This window comes from Mixophyes fleayi, chromosome 11, assembly GCF_038048845.1.
Source record: "Mixophyes fleayi isolate aMixFle1 chromosome 11, aMixFle1.hap1, whole genome shotgun sequence".
In the NCBI taxonomy this organism is placed as follows: domain Eukaryota; kingdom Metazoa; phylum Chordata; class Amphibia; order Anura; family Limnodynastidae; genus Mixophyes; species Mixophyes fleayi.
In genome coordinates this window covers 41133010-41154918 of record NC_134412.1, presented here as the reverse complement: position 1 = coordinate 41154918, position 21909 = coordinate 41133010, and the positions used below count along the sequence as shown (strand labels likewise).

Sequence of the window (21909 nt, the reverse complement as noted above, 5' to 3'; positions counted from 1 at the left end):
CGATACAATGCGCTTTGGAACGATAACTGTTCATTGTTGGAGCGTACACACTAATGCGATATCATGCCGATCGGTTGCTAATCGTGTGATTGGCCCAATAATCAGATGAAAACATTGTAGTATATACCCAGCCTTAGCGTTTTTCAGAATGGAAAGGACAGTGTTGAAATTGAAGCTGAGAAACCACATTTGTTAGACTGGAATCAAGGAAGACTTTGGAAGATTGAGAATACAGCCATGTCTCTCCAGAATCTGAATAGTGAGCAGATTCTGACAGGACCGTTAACAAATTGTCCAAATATGGTATGAATTATGACCTGAGAACGCAGAAGTTTTTTGTGATGGACATAAATTTGGTGACGATACTGGGTGGTGGTAGCTAGGCCAAAAGGTAAAGCCTGAAACTGATAGTGTGCATCGTGCACTGCAAATTGAAGTAGACACGGATGTCCCTCCCATATGGGAACATGGAGGTAGGTATCTTTTATGCCTATGGATGCAAGAAACTCCCCTTTTTCCATACCCATGGTCACTGATCGTAATGACTATATCTTGGATCCCAGAATACTAACCTGTTGGTTTAAGGCTTCAAGATTCAAAATCAGACATAACGATCTATCCAGATTTGGGACCAGAAAGACTGGAGAAAAACCACAAAACCTCTTTCAGAACACTACCTTAGAAGCTTCTGGGTAGCTTCAGTGAGCGCCAGTCTTCTCTTCTGAGGTGCAAGTTTTCAGGTCTGTATTTAAGATTCTACGGTAAGGGAATCTGAAGAGGTCTATGACATAGCACCTTGTCACCACCACACGAATCTAGGAATCTGTGGTTGAGGCTGACCATTGATCCTGAAAGTGCAGAAGACAGGCAACCACCACAGCAGCGTGTTGTGTCGTCCAGTCTTGCAAAGCTTTAGCGCTTGCTTGGGAGCCCATCGTTTGGCTAATCCCCCTGTCCCGCCCCCGTCTCCATGAAATCTCCCGAGATGAGGTTTTTTTTTTTTTTGTTTAAAGGGGCCATTACAACCTGTCCTTAGACAGCACATTAAGCACACTATCCAGATTGTTGGATGGAAGCTGCACATCTTCACGAAGGAACAAGAGGACAGAAACCTTGACTGTTTAAGGCTTAGCATTGGTGACTGGTAAAAAAGGAGTTTTTACCTGCTGTAGCTACATTAAAATTCTGCTCTAGCACTGAACCAAAAACAGTGATACTGTCAAACGGTAAGGATTCTAATTTTTATTATGATCCTGGTCAGCAGATGCAGAATCTAAAGCACAAGAAATGCGGGACCGCTATTTGAGTGCAGAAAGCCTGGAGGAGACTGCATCCAAAGATGCCTTACCTTTGAACAAATTCAGCACACTACTACTGATTTTTTTAATCATGATCAACAAATCAGTTCTAGACCTATGCACCCATTTTTGAACAGCCTTTAGGCAGGCTCTAGAAATGGTCAATCGGCACAAACTTTATGCTGCAGCATATGTGTATCTAAGGAGAAAATCATACTAGTTTATCCATACTGTCCAGGGGCAAAGCGGCTTTCGGCACCAGTTTAGTGGTGGCTCTGGATACGCAGGCAATATAAGAATATACCTAGGGAGTATAATCCAATGTAATACACTCTTCACATGGTAAGGGTTAAAAGGATTTACATTTTCCCAACATTCCGAACTTTTTCTTCCTTTTGGCCAAGCCTTTGAAACCATCTCGAAGAGTTGAGGAGACTGGAAAACAAACGATCTGCTTCTTTTGACTTTTGAAAAGAAATAAAGTCAGAAGAATCTGTAGCCCAAGGCTCTGCAAATTCTAAAAGTCTGCCGAACCTCCAGGACTAAGTCATCTACATTCTGGAGGCATCCTCTACACTCTAAGCTTCCCCCACCTCATCAGACAGGTGAACCATCCTTCTTCGGAAGAGAGTTCAGAGTTAGAAACAATGGACATGTTTCAGGAATATGGCGCTTAGCTGTTTTACCATGGTGAGGGGGGCAAGGAGACGGTCCAATAAAGAAACCCTAGCCAGAACCTGAGCAGACCAGCTAAAATTAACGCCAAACCGGCCTCTGCCAGACCACTGCCACAGATCTAGAATGGCGCCGATCATGGCACTTAGTCTCACACAGGGCATGTGGTTCAGAATATCCACAAGGTCATTTAGAATTACATTTGGCATAAGTACAGACAGACAATCTGGCCACTATTGGTACAGAGTCTCACAAACAAACACTACTCAAGCTAAGCAAGGTAGGACAGTGTGAAACTGAAAACAATTATAGCATCGAAGCCTACTTAGTGAGCAAATGATACAAGATGAGGGAGAACAGCAGGAGGGAAACACCATGGGTGCAGGAAAAATGGCAATTGCACTGAGGAAACCTGCCAAACAAAGGGGAAACAAAACACACCACCAAGTTCTTCTCTTGTCACCACTTCCAAAAAGTATTTAGTGTATTCCGTGCATGTAAAAGTACTCACAGTTCTGTCGCTACAGCCGAACTAGTTGTTCTCTCTGTTAAAAGGAGAACTCTTCTGACAAAGAATTGCTCATTGCCAAGAGGAGGTAGCCAGTTCTCACTGTTTTAATTAACCCTACAGCGAGTGAAGAGGAGAGGGCTGCAGACCTGCCTAAGGTGAGGGAAGTCAGAAGGGAACTCACCCCAGCTTAAGGACCCAGAGTGAAGGAGCCAACAGGCTATTCACTCTTTGAGACTTTCTTGACATATAAATGAATAACTAACTTTAAGCGAAAAGAAAAACATAAAATAACATAGGGCAACAGATCTAAGGGGAAAAAATGTCCTACTTTAAAAGGCACTTAACTAACACTGAGGATTGCTACAGATGGTAGGGGAGGATCTATTCATTCAACAGTTTAAGTTTTAAAGTGCCCTGGCTCCAAGTCCATCTACTTTACCCCATTGTTGCAGTGTCCCCCAATGGCAGGAAAGAGAAAACTGCTGACTGAAGTGCAAAGTGTTTAGCTCTGCTGGAGCTGAAGGGGTTCTAGATGTGACAAAGAAGTTTCCCATTTGAACATGATGAAACTCAAAGTTGTACACCTTTCTAAAAATGTCCAGAACCCATTAATCTTGAATAGTAAGTGTCAATTTCTCTGCAAACTGTTAAGCTTTATAACTGCTTACATTTTTCAAGTGTTGGTGAGATGAGGGGGAAGGGAAATACTTCACCTTTCAATTCTGAGGCAAGTAGCTAGGATTTACCCCCAGAAAACTTGTGAATAACGATGCCTAGTTTATTACCAAAGATCAAAGAACGTGTAAATGGGAGAATTCATAGACTATTTCCAGAATGAGCATCTGCTGTCCATGGATCCAGCCAGAGCTCATCTAGCTACTGTTGTAGCTATAGCTCTAGCTGAAAATGTAATTGTATCCAATGATGCCCAGCAAAGGAAATCTATTCCCCTCTGCATACCTTCAATGTTTTTCAGCAAATATTGTCTAACAACATTTCTGTGCCTCTTCTGGCACATTTCTGTGAGATTGTTAATGCATTCTAACCTTTTCCTATAGAAACTTTCAACTTGTTACCATTCTTTATTTATTAAATCCTTTACTACTCACTGTAAAATCTGTATCCCTACGCTGCGGGTTCTCCTGCTATGGTGTCACCAAACCTAGAGCTGGTTGGCTGAGAATTTCTGATTCCATCTGGGGGACACTGCTACCAAGGGGTTGAAGGTCACTGCGAAGAGACATACGAAGTCCTTGACCCACTGCCATGAAAAGAATGTCTGCATACCATACTCTGCAGGGCCAATGGGGAACTACCAGTAGAACTGGGAGTCCTCCCTGATTGACCTGCTGGAGTACTCTGGGAAGCAATGGAATTGGAGGGAAATGATACCCCAGCTGAAAAGTCCAGTGCATTGTCATTATGTCCAATGCCAACGGGTCCCTTGCTCTTGCACAGAACCTGGGAACCTGCCAATTGTATCTGAAAGCCATCAGACCCAGAACCGGAAGGCCCCACTTCTGGACAAATATCTGAATGGAGGGACCATTCCCGTGGCATTGCTGTGACACAGCTTCCCAATTTAGAATGCCTGGAATGAATACGGCTGACAGAGATGGGGCAAACTGTTCTGCCCAAGCAAATATCTGGGCTGATATGCCCATTGCCTTAGGGCTCCTTGTCCCCCCGTTTGTTGACATATGCCACCGCCATGGCATTGTGGGACTGTAATCATACTGGGAATCCCTGAATTAGACACTGAGCCCCTTTGAGAGGCATTAACATGGCCTCCAACTCCAAAAAAATTATTGGAAGGGAACTTTCTTGATCCGACCAAAGACCTTGAATGTGCAAATGTAGCGCCACTGCACCCCAGCCTTTTAGACTGGCATCCGTTGTTAAATGATCCAGGAGCACGGGGCAAAGGATCTACCCATGCTTAAGTGTTCCTGACTCTTCCACCACCTGAGAAATAGACGAGCCTCTGGGGACAACAGAATTCTCTAGTGCTCCAAGTGGAGAGATGAACTTGACCACTTCTTTAGGAGATCCCCTTGGAAGCATCTCGAGTGAAACTTTCCATAGGGAATTGTCTCGAAGGTCGAGACCATCTTGCCCAGTAACCTCATGCAAAGAAGCATGGAAGGTTGTAACTGTCTAGGACCCTGGTCCCTAGGTCTTGTACTGAGTAAACCTTGTCCTGTGGAAAGAACATTTTCTGCCTTCTGGTGTCCATTATGAGACCCAAGAAAATCATCCTCTGGACTAGTATTAACTGAGACTTCTGGACATTTATCAACCAACCGTGAAGCTGCAGTGCAACATCGCTTGCCTTCTGTTCTGGTCAAGGGGCAAGGAAGTTGCAAAAAACAATGAGGGGCTTGACTTAAAAAGATCTATGATATATCCTCTTGGTATGATTCCCAGGGATCTGGAGAGGATTTTATCGACTGTTCTGTGAACAGTCGCAGACGCCCCTCCCCACTCTCACGAGGAGAGGTGGGTGTAATTCACACTACCGGTTTCCCCGGGAGTCTGGCCTGGCGCGTGCTGCTAAATGAGGACCTTCCTCTATGGGAGAGACCTCTAAACCCAGAAGACCTACCTCTGCTTGTCTGACCTCTAAAGGCTGGGCCTCCCGAAAAGGCTGGCGAAAGGAACTAAACCTCGGAGTACGAGGCTTTAGTCCATTAATGGGAAGGAAAGTACTCTTCCCCCCCTGTCCCCTGGCAGATAAAGTTCTAACTCTGGTCCAAAAAGTACCGAGCCCGAATAAGGAAGGTCCTCCAAGGCCCTTTTGGATTCTGCGTCAGCTTCCCAGGACCGAAGCCAAAGAGTTCTTCTAGCCGCTACCGCAGCAGCTGACATAGAAGATGACAAGGATGCTGCGTTGCCTCATACAGATAGCCTGTAAAGCCAGGGGAAGAAGATCCAAATCCTGCAATCTGTCTGCCAGACGGTCAGCCCACATTGCCCTAGCAACCAATACAGAAGACAGCATGGGTCTAAAAGGAAGCTCCCGCTATACCATAAATGAATTATAAAAATCCTTCCACCTTACGATCAGTGACATGCTGAAGATTGGCAGAGCTCGAAACTGTAAGTGTAGTCTGGCGCACCAATCGTGCCACTCTAGGAACCTGTTCCTAGCATGCTAGGTCATCTGTCTTTAATGGGTACAAGGAAATAAACCTAAGTGGAACCACCATTTTGTGATCGGGCTGTGACCAGGTCGATTCAGCAATCTCCCTTAATTCCGAAGAAGCGAGAAAATAAGTCATGCTTTTTTTTTTTTTTTTTTTAAACCTTTTTGAATAACCCCTGGCTAGCTGGTCTAGGCTTGTCAATGTCTACAAAATCTAAAGAACGCAGTACTGCCAGAACTAGATCCTCAATACCGGATTCTGTTAGCGTCATCCAGGTCTAAGACCTGTGTCTGGAAATCTGACTCATGCAGAAGTTCCCCGCCCTCCTCTGATGACGCCTCAAGAGACCGAGAAGAGAGGATGGCTCACTGTGTCTCTTGTTTCTAGACCCCGATGGTCCTGTGTAGTCTAAAAACCGGTTTAATTTATCTATACCGCTAACCAAAGCAGTGGACCAGGCTGGCTCCCGATGGGAAAGGCCTGAAGGAGTTAATGAGGATGGAAGGCCACTTGGACCTACACCAGCAATCTCCTCTTGTTGGGACAAAATTGCCGTCTGGGCTACCACTATAAACGAGGTAGAGGGGTGTTCCGCCACTAAAGTCCCTTTTGGGCGGCTCAAAAGCTGCATCTGCGAATATACTGACTGTTTTAAAGACATTGCCCACATTGGTTTCTCCATGGTTATAGGAGCCGAAACCTGAGACTGCGCAGCCTAGGACCCCGCTTCACAGCCCACGCAGAGGACCCCCGGGTCCTATTGTCCCACAGGTAATTTATTTTATATTTTGAACAATTATAAAATTTAGCTTTGGTAGATTTTCCCTTATCAGACATAATTACTGCATAACACAGGTACAGAGTGACCCCTAAGAATATTACTAGTCCCTGAGAAAGTCACTAGTAGTATCTCAGATCTTTTTTTTTTTTTCTATAAACAAATTATATATGTATACATTTTGTGAGTAGAACACAATATATTAAATGATATAACTACAACACTATATCTCTTGTAAAACACAATATACCTCCTCTTAAATAGCAAGAACAGTGTAATATAATGAATGAATAATACTTAGCCTATCCAGGCTAATGTATAGCAGGCAGGAGGAAGTCCAGCAGTGGCCAAGTCTGCCCGAGTTTGACTGCAAAAGTTTCCTTCTCCAGCCGATGCTTTGGCACTGTGGAAGAAACCAAGTAGCCAATTAAGACAGGGGGAGTTCTACAATATCTCCTCCCTGTCTGCAGCGTCCAGAGGGCCTTCTGACTACTTGTGAGAGTTTGTCTGCGGCGTTTCTCCTATCAAGCCCACAGACTCTCTCTGTCTTAATGCATTAAAAATGCATTATCCAATGTAGCTCCGCCCCCTCCCCCTGTGAGGAAGGGACTTGGTAGCAACCAATATGGCGGCGGCCATCGCGTCTGGATTTCGGCGCTCTATGCTTCGCAGAACAGCGCCGGTCCCCAGGAAATTGTGTGGCCGCGTCTTCTCTCAGCAAAAGGAGAGGCGGTTTTAATGAGTCGCCGCTCTCATGAACTAACAGCACTGCAGCTCCTGTAAGTAATACAGCATTGCTGTCCCAGCCTTCCTAACTTCTTTCTACACGACCTTAGCAAAAAACAAAAACAAAAAAAAAAACAGCCTATAAAAAATAAAATAAACAGCAGCAACTAAGTCAGCCCAACTGCTTTGGCACTTACGACTACACTGACTAGCTGCAAAGGATTACAAAGGGAAGGAGTCTGTCAGCAGCCACAATTTAACTAGTTAAGTGCCAACTCCACACTCCCCAGCTACAACCCCATGGTAGCAGTGTCCCCCAGATAGGATGAAGGAGAAACATTAAAGCCTATTTTGTGTCAATTCAAACAGAAGAGGAACCAACTTGAGATTAAGAAAACCCAGAGCAATTTTGTAAAACTGCACCTCTGCTGAGGAAGCCTGCCTTTTTTCAAACACAGAGGAGAGGAGAACATACTCAAAGTCTTCTCCCCCTGCCAGTGCATCCCAGAAATAACTATGTACTATGTGTTCCCTCTGCCTATGCACTACTCTCCAACGCTGCTCAGCTGGTCCCTCCATGATGAGAGATCTGTCTGAGCCTGCCATCCCCCTACAAGTCATTTTCGAGGTAAAAAAAACAGCTCGCTTTGAAAAGGAGAGCCTAGCAACTCACGCAGCACACTGCTATGTAAAAGTTTTTTAAAAATGCAAAATAAAAAAACTCCATTGCTATACCCCTTGGGCACAGTATGGCAGAAAAGAGAAAAGCAATTTCTTTTACTATAATCCTCAAAGAGGGACTTCTGAACTGCAGATTTATATATATATATATGCCTGAAAAAAATATACACATTAAATAGTCTGGGTTTTTCTTTAATTTCCCGGGATTCATTACAAGAGGGTTCATCCACATTTGCTAGAAAGAGTCCAGTCCTGTCTAGGGACGACTCCACACTTGTCTGGGACCTTGTGCTCTTCACGTTAAATCACATAAAATCATACTTGCCAATCTTTATTTTTGTCCTCCGGTAGATTCCGGAGGGGGCTGTGGTGGGTCTTTTGACACTGCCACCACGATGGAAACAACATTGTGCGATGGAGGGCGGGGCTAAAATGGGCAGGATGCGAGAGAATTGCCTGCTCTCCTGTGAGATATACTCAGAATTCGGGCAAAGTGGGCGAGTATGCCTAAAACCTCATCATTCAGGCTTTCAAATCTTTAAAATTGCTCAGAGGGCTGGATATTACCTCCTTGGGGCTGGGAATTACATGTTGCACAAAAGACTACGTCATAATTAGTAGACCATTTCTCATCACCGCCCCCACAGACCCTTTGCTTCTGTTGAGTTTTACTCTCTTCCTGCCCCTCCACAAGAGTGCTTATATTGGAAGAGTATTAATAAACAGCTAACTAAAATCCATAAAACAAGCGACCCTAACTTAGGGGCTTATCTAGGGTGAGTGCTCTTTGGCTGCCTGGGACTGGACTCAAGCTCCATCCCACTGGCAATACTACTGTGCTCTGTTTACAATACCAGCTGGTGCTACCATGAAACAGAGAACACTTGCACTAACATTGCCAATGTCATATCCTCCATATTGCCATCCTTAAAATCTGCACGTTGTGCACAAGCAAAGCTTCTGTGTTGGATTTCACCTCGACGAAGAAACATCCTCTTATCAGGTGTCTAACAACAAACCCAAAAGGCCTGCCTCAGAGTAAGAAGTAGGTTGGAATATCTGATAATTTATAATCCAACCATGGCACATCAATAACCTGTGCCGATTTCAAGAGATAAACCCAAGTCAGGATTGTCCAAGTTAAGGATGATGCAGTAGAAAAGTGTGTCTGTTTTAGCAGGCTCTTCAAAGAGTAGGAGAAGTGCTGCACAACCACCATACTGTAAAGGAGAGATACCTTTCAGCTTGGTGCCTATCGTGGACAACACCCACCTAAAATCTGACACCCACCTCCTAATCATGATGGTGGCTTCCAGGGAGCCTGACCCTGCCTACCAAAACCTCCCCTGCCACTGAGAGGAATCACGTACCTTGGTAAATTGCTGTACATCACCAATAGTGAGATGGCAGAGCAGGAACCCAAGAGGACTGCACCAAGTTGGGAATGCAATGTGCCAGGTGGAGGCACCGGGAATGATGTCTACTCAACCTGCTGACAACCTGGCAAAGCTGTCGACTCCAGATGACCACTAAAGCTGTAACTTTAAAATTACTAAACATACATGCTGCTGAAGCCACCCAACATGAGGTACCCTGTCTTGTTGGGCACTCAAATAAAAAAAATAATAATATATATATATATATAGTTAGTTACCTACAGAATTTAAAGTGCCAGTATCCTGAAGGAGCCTCTGTATCCCTATGGTCCAGTGTCCACAAATAGGACCAATAAGTAATTTTATGTAGCTGTATGTCTTTTTGCCCTCAGTGCTCATTAAATGAAGTCCCTCTTACTGTACTCCATTATATTTCATAGAAATACTGAACTCGATTAAACTATCAGACTGACACCATTTTGCAATGTGCACAGGGTTTTCATATAACAATGGTGGTGCTCTTCACAACATACAACTGCAAACTGACTCCTCGTAAGCTACAAGCAGCTGTTACCATATATAATGTGGGATATACCGAACGTGGGCTTATTTTTCTCTGGTTTTGTTTCAAAATATTGCCTTTTTGTCATAGCAGCTGTCCATCAAGCCTATTTAAGGCACATTTGGGTGTGGCTCACAAGCCAGCCTTTGCTAGCTGTAACCCCCTATATCTGGGAGGTGAGTGCATCTGATTTTTAACTGCATTTTAATAGTGTTTAAAGCATATAGGTCAGTGTAGGACCTGCATATAATGAGGTACCCTTGACGTTGGGATGCAGGCTTAAGTCTTTTGATCAAAATATGAACGAATACCTCATGTTTTCATTTTGCTGGACACACATAGATATGCAGTTTAAAGGATAAGCGCTGACAACTTTCTTTTTGTTTCGTAAGCTACAAACCTACTGTATCTTAAACCTCTTAAGGTTAGTAGTATAGCAAATCTAAAAAGCTTTAGGTTCTTGATCACTTTCCGATATGTAAGAAAAAAAAAAGAAAAGCATAGGTCTTTAAATTGATGCAAATTTAAGAAAAAAAATCTTTAAAAATACTACTTTTACCAAGGTACCAAGGTTTTAAAGCCCAAAAAATAGTGGCAGTAGTAAACTGGAAATCTAACCTACAACATTTATTCATTTTTTTACAAAATATACAGGTAATACAATGTAAAAAATAAAGATCAGTGGTAGGTGAAGGGAGTAAAAGGTGTGCTATATCTGAACACAAGCTGTAGTATTCTGGGTCTATATTTGACAACTCCATGAAAAAAAAAAACCTGCTTTTTTGTACTGTGATTAAGCCAGGATATTTAAAACAGAAGGATTTTCTGAACGAAGGCTGATGACATAAGATTTGATATGAGTTTATGGTCTGCAGCCACCAACTCACAAATCACACTGCCTCTCACACTATTTTAAGTCTCCAAACTATATCAAATATTCAATACTATAAATTACACTAAATGAGATTAACTTAAACAAAAAACTGTAATATCTACTAAATGTTTACTAAATTAAACGGGTGAAAATGCTCTAAATATTGGAACTTTAGGCTAATTTTTGGCCTTTTCAGGGAGCCCAAATCATAGTTGTCTAGGGCTAATTTACTAATATTGCATTTAGGTGAAATTACTTTTTGTCTGTCTAGTGCAGGGTTGTCCAACATGCGGCCCGCGGGCCGCATGCGGCCCAGCGCGCCTGTAAATGTGGCCGAGAAGGAGTTTTGGTTGTGGCAAGGGCGCAGCGCTCTTAATGGAAAAATCCTGCAAAAAAAAAAGAAAAGAAACTACTTACCTTGTGGTCACGCGGTCATGTCAGCTGGTACTCCGACTCCCTCCCTTGTCTCCTCTTCCATGCGGCGCTCGCAGTGAATGACGGGCGTGATGTCATCACGCCCAACATCCATTGCGGAGCGCAGCACAGAGGAGACCCCCGCGCGAGAAGAACAATCGGCAGCACAGAATTGGAGAAAAGAAAAGAGGACAGGAGAACAAGCCAATTAAAAGGTAAGTTAAGGGGGATTTTTTTTATTATTTCAAAGGACGCTGACAAGTGAATAAAAGTCACCTGGTCCTGGAGCATCATGGACCTTATCTCCCTGCTACATACTTCTACTTGTATTACTAATGGGGCATTATATATTATTCTCTTTGGCCCATTATAAGTTGTTATCCCTTAACTAACATAGTGGTGTAATTATCAAAACAGGTCACAATTTGGGGTCACAGTGGTGTATATGTTAGGTACCGCAGGCCTGGTCAGGGCACCCTGATATACAATGCCTGGCTTAAATGATATTGCATCGCAACAATACAAAAAGTGATTATAGTATAATAACTAGAGAGGATTTTTTGAACAGGGCGATTGAAAGGTAAGTATAGGGGGATTTGAAAAAAAATTGATATCTATCTATCTATCTCTATATATATATATATATATATATATATATATATATATATATATATATATATATACATATATATATACATATATATATACATATATATATACATATATATATACATATACATATATACACATATACATATATACATATATACACACACACACATATATATAAAAAAAAAAATCACTTTTCTCATATATATATATATATATATATATATATATATATATATATATATATATATATATATATATATATATGTTAACTATGTTTTCTATGGTCTTTTGGATGATCAGTTATCGTTATTGTTAGTGTATCTTATGTGCGGCCCAAACCAACTCGTCGTCTGTCAATGTGGCCCAGGGAAGCTAAAAGGTTGGACACCCCTGGTCTAGTGTGGGTTGGTCCCTAAAGCATTAGATTAAAAAAAATGACAAAGACTAACGCACCTCAAGACAGATAAGTAGTTACCAGTTTACATATGCATATACATGATCAATTAAAAACTATGAAGTGTTGCCACTGATTATATGTCTAAACAAACCTTGCAGATTGTCTGATATTCTTCACTCTCTTCATCATATGATGCAAGTAAGAATCCTCCATATATCCCAGTTCGTTTGCCTTTCCCCAAATAGCCACCAATTACTGCCAGATCCAGAGTATCTCCTACACCTTCCAAATAGTCTTTCTTCAACTACAAACATTAAAATTTAAAAAAAAAAAAAAAAAAAGTTAATCGAGAATATTTTTCCCTGAAAAGCAAAAATATTTTCCAAACCAGAAATAAATACCATTTTTTGTCTGTTTGCATACCCAAATTTTTAAGCTCTGGATGAATTAGGATGTTAAATTATTGTTTGTTTTTTGCTAACATCACTCTAACGGAGAAAGGGCAATTTAAAAAGGTAATGATTTCTGTTTTCTTCCGAATCATAAAAAAGCACTAAAAAAGCAAAACTAGGTCTTAAAGTATGTGCATGTTAAGGGCCTAAACACGAAGAAGCATTGTTTACTTTTTCACTTAATTAGCTGTAACCTGCCTCTCAATTGGATCCTCTGTTATAGACAGGCATTCGAACCAATGGAAAGTACATAGGAATGGACTTTCACTTGAGAAATAAGTAGTGACGCTGCTACTGTAACAATTTAGCAGGTCCTTCATCGAGTACTCGGGAGACATGGGGAAGTAACATCACCTCACTGTATCTCCTGACCACTGATCCCGGCAAGGGGGTTAGATATACAAGACACAGTGGCACGACGAACTTGTAAACTTTAATATGCAGTCCAGAAAGGTGCTCGGGGCAAACTCACAGAACGATAGCAAGACATATGGGGGAGAAAGGTTGAGCAAAATAAAGATTGGGAGAAATGAGTAAAAAAAGGATACAAACCTAAAGTGGGGGTGAATAAAGATATTGAAGACACAAACATACAAGAGACAAACCGCATAAAAAAGAAGCAGGGGGTGTGAAATCAAAACAACAAAGAAACACTGGGGAAAGACTAGCACAAAAAAAGGGATGGTTATACTTAAGTTAAAATTATTTTTTCTGAATCCACTGAGGGACACCGAGACCATGATGGGGTAGAGAGATTCCTTTCAGGATTAAAGGTGGGGGAGCATTTTCTTTTAATGTTACAATCTACAGGGACCACAGCTCTATTTCTAATAAAGCTCCAAAGTTCAGAACCAGAAGAAAAATAAAACAGAGAAACACCAGCCCTGAAAAAATGAAAACTTTGGAAAAAGTTAACAGGAGAAATGGAGTATAAAAAAGGTGGGCGCTCAATGCCCGCCTAATGGATTCAAAGAAAAGGATTTAACTCTAGTATTAAAAAGCCCACTCTCTCATTCATCCAAATGGGGAAATATCTGTATCATACAGATGTCCCATAACTTTCTCTTTGGGTGAGAAAGCTCATAATCATCATTTATTTATATAGCGCAAACATATTCCGTAGCGCTTTACAATTGGGGACAAACATAGTAAACTAATAAACAAACTGGGTAAAACAGACAAAGCGGTGAGAAGGCCCTGCTCACAAGCTTACAATCTATGGGACAATGGGAGTTTGACACATGAGGCTAAGGCTAAATCTACATTTTGCATTTCGGCCCAGCCAGGCTGTAAAGGTAAAAGTGACTCATAAGCTAAATGATCCTGTCACACAACAATGTTGGTCAGGGGGTAGTTGTCTAGTGTGAAATTGTGTAACGGGTAATAGGGTAAGGTAGTGAGGTTAGGAGGGTGGTTGAGGAATATTATAAGCTTGTCTGAAGAGGTGGGTTTTCAGAGAACACTTGAAAGTTTGTAGACCAGAGGAGTCTTATTGTGCGAGGGAGAGAATTCCATAGAGTGGGTGCAGTCCGAAAAAAATCTTGTAACCAGGAATGGGAGGATGTAATGAGGGTGGATGAGAGACGCATATCTTGTGCAGAACGGAGTTGCCGAGTTGGGAGATATTTTGAGACAAGAGAGGAGATGTATGTTGGTGCACCTTTGTTGATGGCCTTGTAGGTTAGTAAAAGTATTTTATATTGGATTCGGTAGAAAACAGGCAGCCAGTGTAGAGAAATACAGAGTGATTCAACAGAGGAATAACGATTTGCAAGGAAAATCCATCTTGCAACAGTGTGCAAAATAGAATGTAGGGGGTTGAGTCTGTTTTGGAGAAGACCAGTAAGGAGGGAATTGCAGTAGTCAATGCGGGAGATAAGTGCATGAAATAAGGTTTTAGCAGTGTCTTGCGTGAGATATGTGCGAATTCTGGAAATGTTCTTTAGATGTATGTAACATGATTTAGATATAGTGTCAATGTGGGGAACAAAGGATAGGTCAAGGATTACACCTAGGCAGCGAGCTTGTGGGGTGGGATTTATTGTCATGTTATCAACAAAGATAGAAATGTCAGGTATGCTCTTGTTGGTGGGTGGGAAAATTATGAAATCAAAATAGGTACCCATGTAAGCTAAAACATTTAACCAGTAACATTTTTATAAAAGTATGTGCCCAAGTACATGTGGCTGCCTGAAACTGCTGTACCACTTGCAAAGGAGAGCACCTCCATCCAAGTCCAGTCCACCCGACAGTGGAACTGAAGCATAAGGCACTAGATGGAGGCAGGAGGCAAGTACCCCTTCGCTGCTGTAGGCTGCAGGTATCAAAATGTGGATAAGTAACTATGGTTTGCAGTTATGGCTACATTTTTACTGGTTTTCTTAAAAATGATTTTATAATATATCATTATTCATCTTATTTCTAATAAAAAAAATGGAAAAACATCCAAAATTATTAATGCTTACCTTTAACCAATTGTGAGATCGTTTTGCGATTTCATATGTGGCATTTTCTTCCAGTGTTTTTACCATCAAGCCTTCACAAGAATCTAAAGAACAAAAAAAACCCTTTAAAAAAAAAATACACAACTGAAAGAATTTAAATGTCATTTGGAGATCCTTTGTAATACCTTTGATGGATTGATCAAGAAACTCAGAAATTTCATCTGTATTCGATGTATCCATATAGGTAGCAAACATAAATTCCCCTTCCAACTCCAAAAAGGATTTTCTAAGCAGCTGTCGCCGTTTAGTAAATGGTTCTTTTACTAGAGACTAAAAAGCAGAAACAGCAAATTAACAATCATGTTAGTTGTTTCATGGTGGGATTTATTTAAATTATTTTCAGGACTACCTAAACTTATTTATACCATTGACCAGTTTTTTGTTTTAGTCTCCCCAAGCAAATGTATAACCCATGTCAAATTGTGTTTTAATGCCAGGTCGTTAATATGTTTACTTAAATTTTCTGTATATTTCCACTGTCTCAAGTGTGTTTTCCAAAGCAGAATACTGAAATCTTCTTTAACATACTTTGCTGGCAATAAATTATGCTTTGAAACAATTGTATAACACACATAAGATGAATGACATTTATTCAGCGCACGTGTATGGTGTTTTATAAATAAAAATAATGAATCGTCAGATTGTGTGTTCTTACTGATGGCAACAGTCACTTGCAGGAAAAAAAACACATTAGTGAAGAACTTGACTAGTGCATAAGCAGTTAACACTGCTCAGACCACACAGATGTTTTTTAATAGCACTACCCGACCTTGTGGAGTGAGCCTGACAATTCTTAGGAACAGGATGCCCTGTTCCATTATAAACCTGTCTGTCTGATTACAGCTGTAATTCACCTAGAACTAGTAACTTTAAAGGCTGGCCAGCCTCCTCTTTTGTGCATCATAGAGAACCAAAAGCTCCTCAGTTCTGCGTACGTTTTGAGTTCTATGAACATTAGTTTGCAATTCTCTGACCACAAACGAAGAGAGCCCTCATACTCTGAAGACAGACACCTGGTCAGAGTCTGATGACAATATCCTGATTAATGTGGAATCTGGACACCACTTTAGGAAGGTTAAGTCCGAAGAACCACCCTATTCTATTGAAAAACTAGAAGAGGAGACTTGCAGGACAAGACTGCTAGCTCTGAAACTCTCGTAGCAGTAGAAATAGCCAAGAGGAAGACAGTCTTTCTTATAAGGAATTTCAAGTTCACAAAGTGCAAGGGTTCAAAAGGGGAATGCTGCAAGCATTCAACACAAAGTTGAAATCCCAAGGAGCCAATGAAGGAACATAAGGAGGGTGTACATGAAGTACATCCTGCAAAAAAAATCTGCAAGTCAGACATCAGAGCCAATCTGCTTTTAAAGACCGAAAGAGCCGACACCTGAACCTTAAGAGAGCTAAGGCATGAGTCAGAGAACCGGTTTGCCCATCCTGTGAGAACATAAGTAACCTGGACAACCGAAAAGTAGAGGGAGGGAACCCCTTTCTTTCACAACAGGCAATATACGCTCTCCAAACCCTATTGTAATTCTTGACTGAACCTGGCTTGCAAGCCCAAAGCATGGTTTGCACTCAAGCCGAGATAATTCTTTCGCTCAAAATATCATTGTTTCAACAATCACGCCGTTAAAGCCAGACGTTCTAAATGGGAAATCTTCCTCGACTTAAGCAGGTCTGGTCTAAAGGGCAGACACCATGATTAACCCACCGCCATAGAGAGAATGTCTGCAAATCAGGTCCTCAATCTGGAACCATCAGAATGACAAGAGCACCCTCCCTCTTCACCTATTACAGAAGTCTCGCCATCATGGAACAGCCAGCGAACGAACATGGCGTCTACAAAGACCGCCTGAGGCTCTGTTGCTCTGTAACAGAAGAGTTCCACCTAAAGATTTAACAGAGACACCATCATGTTGATAAAATATATCTTATTCCGGCACTGAAAATGACTGCTCAGACACGGTACCAACGCTGGGGATCTGCACCCCCAAAATACAAGTAACTATAACAGCCAAGGTGTGCGATGGTATAACCGGGTCTGCCACAAAAACACTCATGCACAAAGTGTACAATTATAAAGGTATTTATTAAAACATTTTAAAAACCCCAAAAGGTATATACACATTAAACCCACATGGGTGCCAATATCAGTGCCAAATATCAACTTGTAGCAAAGTAGGTGCACCTACATGCTATACAAATGATATGTATATCAGTCCAGCAACTGTGCAAAACCGCTCTTCTTTGATATAAAAATTAGGGAATAGACCTCTGAATCATATCATTCCCTTGTTGTTAAGGGTAGTAGTGTGGAGCTGTGAATGATGCAATTGGGGAGGATAAACTCTGTGTTTACTGATGGAACTCCAATGGAAAAGTGTCAAAGGTAACAAAGTCTCTTACCAGTTCCTGGCGATGTAACATAAGACCAGTACCTTGATAATTCTTCCAAAACCGAGAATGATTCTCCTCTTATGGATGTAAGATGTTGAACGGAGCTCCGTATATCGTTCCTGTCCTCTCCACACAGTCTCCAAACACTAGCGCATGGTCCCGCGCACAACTGACGTCATAGAGGTGCGTCCCGTCTCCTACGGGAATCTCCAGTGTTTGAAAACGAGCGGTCACTGTAAATGATGCACTGGCAGTGATAGCACAACTATTGTGGCACACAAAGTATTGTGGGATTACTGTAAAAATATTGCTGCTCATCTGATGTTATATTTACCATCATGTTGATGTCCGGTTGACTCCACCTGTCTACAATATCATAAAATACCTAATTTGCCTGGGTGAAGGGTTTGTCTGCTCAGAAAGTTGGCCTGCCAATTCTCCATCAGTGGTTTGAACATCGCTATCATGGCCGAAGGGTGCTAGAGGACTCCTGGTGCAACCCAAATTGACTGGAAGCTTGTTTTCCTCCAAGATCCAAAGGCCCTGAAAGCAGGCGTGAAGACATACAGCTGCCCAACCACGAAAGCTAGAATTCGTCACCATGAAGGTCCAATCCCAGATTGAGAATCAACAACGCTAGCACTTTGAGATTTTCTTTCTTCAGCCACCAAAGGAGCGACTGTGGCATCCTTGGGGAAAGAAGAAATAGCAGAAATACCATTGCATAAAATAGAGCACACCGGACGACCGCGAAACTCGATACCATCTTGCCCAGAACCTTCAAGCATAAGTGTACCGAAGTCTGTCCGACAGAGAGACCTTACCATCTATTCTTAGGCCCGAGTCTTGTCCAGTGGTAAGAATACCCTCTTTCGGGTGTCGAAAAGGAGACCTATAAAAGGTCAATTTGAAGTTTTTGAAATTCAGAATCTGAGCTGATAATGTTCCAATTGAACAACAAATCTGAGAAGGGACATATGAATCTCCAAGATTGGAACATGTAAATACAGGTCCTAGTACCACCATAAACGCATCCAGTTAGTCCAAGCAAGAACACCCACTGTTGTTGGGTGTCGCATAGAAGTCCCAAAAAGCTCTATTGGATGGGAATCAACTTGGACTTTTTGAAATTGAGGATCCAACAGTTGGACTCTACAGTCTGGATTGTTACCCGGTTATGGGACAAGAGTACCACCAGGGAATTTGCTTTTACAAGAAGATCATCCAGGTAAGTAATGATTGTAATCCCCTTGGACCGCAACAGTGACACAATGATCTTTGTGAAAACCCGTGGAGCCGTGTCATGACCAAAAAGGCAGTGCCTGGAACCGGCAATGATTCAACCGGACCGCAAACCTGAGGGGGGACTGATGTCCCTCCCAGGTGAGAATATACAGATAGGCATCTTTGATGTCTAGAGCCACCATGAACTCCCCCTGTTCCACACCCTGAATCAATGACCACAAAACCTCTTAAATTTGGGCACCTGCAGCTGGGTGCCAAATATATGAAGTTTAAGATGAACCTGGTTTTTGAACCAGAAACAGTTTGGAATACAAAAAAAACCAAACCTCTGTTGGCCTAGAACTGGTAAAACAACCCCAGAAGAAATCAGAGTGTGTATGGCAGCTCACAGTGCAAGAAGCTTTCTCCTACTTGCGAGTAGCCCTGTGGTAAAGACCCACCTGGTGGATACCTGAGCAGATCTATCATTATCCTGATCCACGATTAACCTCTCCCAGGCATCTATGGTGGACTGATACCACTTCTCCCAGAAGGAGTAGAAGGGCTCCCACCACAGTGGACCCTAGGTGGGCAGAACACCCGTCATGCCAATTGCTTGTTGGCAAGCTTGGCTGCTAGAAGTCTAGCAGACCAGTTCTGTTGTCAATCTCGCAAATCATCCAGCTGGTAAGAAGAGGGAAATGAAAGAGCGCTTTTCAACATCCGCTTAAACAGAGAAGGCTTTACAAACTCAGGGACTGCCATTTCTGTGATATCTCACACCTGGAGGACAGCACAAACCAGTTGCTCCACCCCCTTATGGTCAGAGGTGACTTCCTCCCTAAAGAAGGAGTCCTCAACTGCTGAACCAAGAAGCACCTCGCCCTCCTCCTGGGAAGAGCAGTCAGAATCTGATTCATTCCCTTGCTGGGGAGCCACCACACACTTGCGTTCACACAAGTAAGATGGGGTAGTGCAGTCCAAAAACCTCTATAAAGAGCAAGAAGCTACAAGGCCCTTGTCATAGCGCTACAGACTTGGAATCCACCAGACTCTCTGAAGAGTCAGCGTTAACTTGGAAATGACTGCCCCCCATATGAGGGGCAGTCTCAGCTATAGAGTCAACTAGTGACCAAATCTATGTATGCTCCTCCATGTTGGAACCATAGACCCCAGGCGCACACTGCAACCGATCCACAGACTAACAGTCCGCGCACAAAGTGTCTGCGCCACGCTGTCCAGAAGGAAATTAGGAGATTCTTGTGGCACAGTCAAAGAAGTCACTCCAGCCTCTGAGGATCTCCCAGTCTGACATGAAAGACTCACACATGAGAAAATTACACAAGAAAAAGAAAGTGAACCCCCACAACATGGAATCTTGGACAGAGGTGAGAGAAGTGGAGTGCTAGAGCTCCAAGATGACTTATTCTGGTGTCTGCACAAATGGAGTGAGACACCACAGTGGAGGAAGTGCAGCAAGAGGGAAGAAGCACCTCCCCCCAGGGCCCAACACTAATCCAGCACCTAGCAGGGACTTGCAATGGAATTGTAATCCCCACCTGACCCAGCCTCCTAAGGTACGTAATCGCTTCCCCTATACTAAAGGAAACAGCCAGCCATGGGGCACTACATAACTCACTAAACCCTCTTCCCAGTACTGCGCTGAGAGGGGTTAATACTCATTGCCTGACAGTCCTGCATCTGCTGTGTGGGGATCCAGGCTGCAGCCTACGACTGCTTTTGTTGGCACCCACAAAGGATATCAGTGATTGAATGAGCAGCGAAGGCAACCCCTCGTCACTGCCAATCCCCTGCACCTAGCACCCCGTGCTGTGCGCTGCAAAACGGATAGTCACAGATCCCAGATTTGCCTCATGAGCCGACAGTATTAAAAAAAATGATAACACAAAACACAATTACTAAGAAAAGACCGCCAAGCAGCCAAGTACAAATAGAAACACAAAAACCTCAGACCTGCCTCACCAGGCAGTTAAACTAAACTGAAGCCTTAACAGGAGAGGAGTACAGAGGGGGGGGACCTATGGACAACTTAAGTTTCTTAAAGTGACCGCACGCCTGAATAACTACTCTATACCCTTAATGTTTTTTGTGTCCCCAATGGATGCAGGAGAAAAAGGTTTGTTATCAGAAAGCATTTAAATATTTGAAGGCAGGGTGAGAGGCTAATAAGGCATAGTACGGAAATCCATGGGTGGGTAACACCACAGGAGATATCTTGTAATGGGAGCAATATGCAAGACGGCAAGGCGCAGATCAAATGGAGATCTAAGAGGGAGACTATTTTGAGATGAGGTTAGAGATGTATGCAAGGGTGCTATTGTAGAGTGCTTTGCAGTTGAGTAATTAAATCTGGAGAATAGCATTTCAGCATAGAAGGGATATTGAGGGTTAAATGGCCCTGAACAGAGAGTGGGACTGGGGGGTGTACAGTGGTGGTGGGAAGGGGGAGGGGAGATTGCCTGAGCTAGATATAACTTTTTTCTAAATTACAAATGCTAAGTCAATCAAAAGCATTTTTAATTCCGTGAGGTATAAAACGCAAAAGATAATACTTTTAAGTCAGTGTATATAAAGAGTGATTGCTAATTATTGCACCCTCGATAAACATTACCTAAAATGGAAACTCTACAGGCTATTCTATTAATTTCTTTAAAACAAGTACTTTTACATGAATAAAACTATTTCTAACTCAAACTTAGGTTTCAAAACTACTGGATTCCATGTTTCTACTACTAGTTGCAACTACCTCTAGCACGTATACCACCACAAAAAGCCTTCCCATATTATTTTTAGTGAGGTTAGGAATCACAATGGGATGGATCTTGGACCATTCCTCTAGACTATTTACTGACTTGTCATGTCCTTAGATCTTTTTTTTTTTATTGGGTTTAAGTCTGGAGACTGATATGGCCAATGAAAAAAAATGTGGATTGTTATCAGCCAAACATTTTCTTTCTTTAGGAGGCGTGTTTGAAGTCATTTTATTGGAAGGTCTAACCAAGACAATATCGCAGCTTTCTGGCGTTGTATTGTATGTTCACCTACTCTATGCTACGTTTACTTCAACATGAAATAATGTACCTTATCTAGCTATAACAATTAAAACAGACTTGATACCTGTTTGACAACAAGATACACATCCCCATGCATACTTACTTCTCCGTTCAGATAAAGCAGGTCAAAAGCATAAACGCACACCTGGACTTTTATATCAGAAGCTTCCACATCCTGAAATAAATAACCATGGCAGTCAATATA

The 21909-nt window shown here is 42.2% G+C and overlaps 1 protein-coding gene across 3 annotated transcripts in view; it reads right to left on the bottom strand.

Annotated features, from left to right (window-relative positions):
* LIG1 (DNA ligase 1) overlaps positions 1-21909 on the bottom strand; it is a 251148-nt gene that overhangs the window by 60872 nt on the left and 168367 nt on the right. For all 3 annotated transcript variants that reach the window (XM_075191317.1, XM_075191316.1, XM_075191318.1), the window contains exons 20-23: positions 21808-21879; positions 15132-15276; positions 14968-15050; positions 12202-12354 (exon numbers count right to left, since the gene is read on the bottom strand). In XM_075191317.1, coding sequence (XP_075047418.1) covers positions 12202-12354; positions 14968-15050; positions 15132-15276; positions 21808-21879 — 453 coding nt within the window. The remainder of the gene's footprint in view (positions 1-12201; positions 12355-14967; positions 15051-15131; positions 15277-21807; positions 21880-21909) is intronic.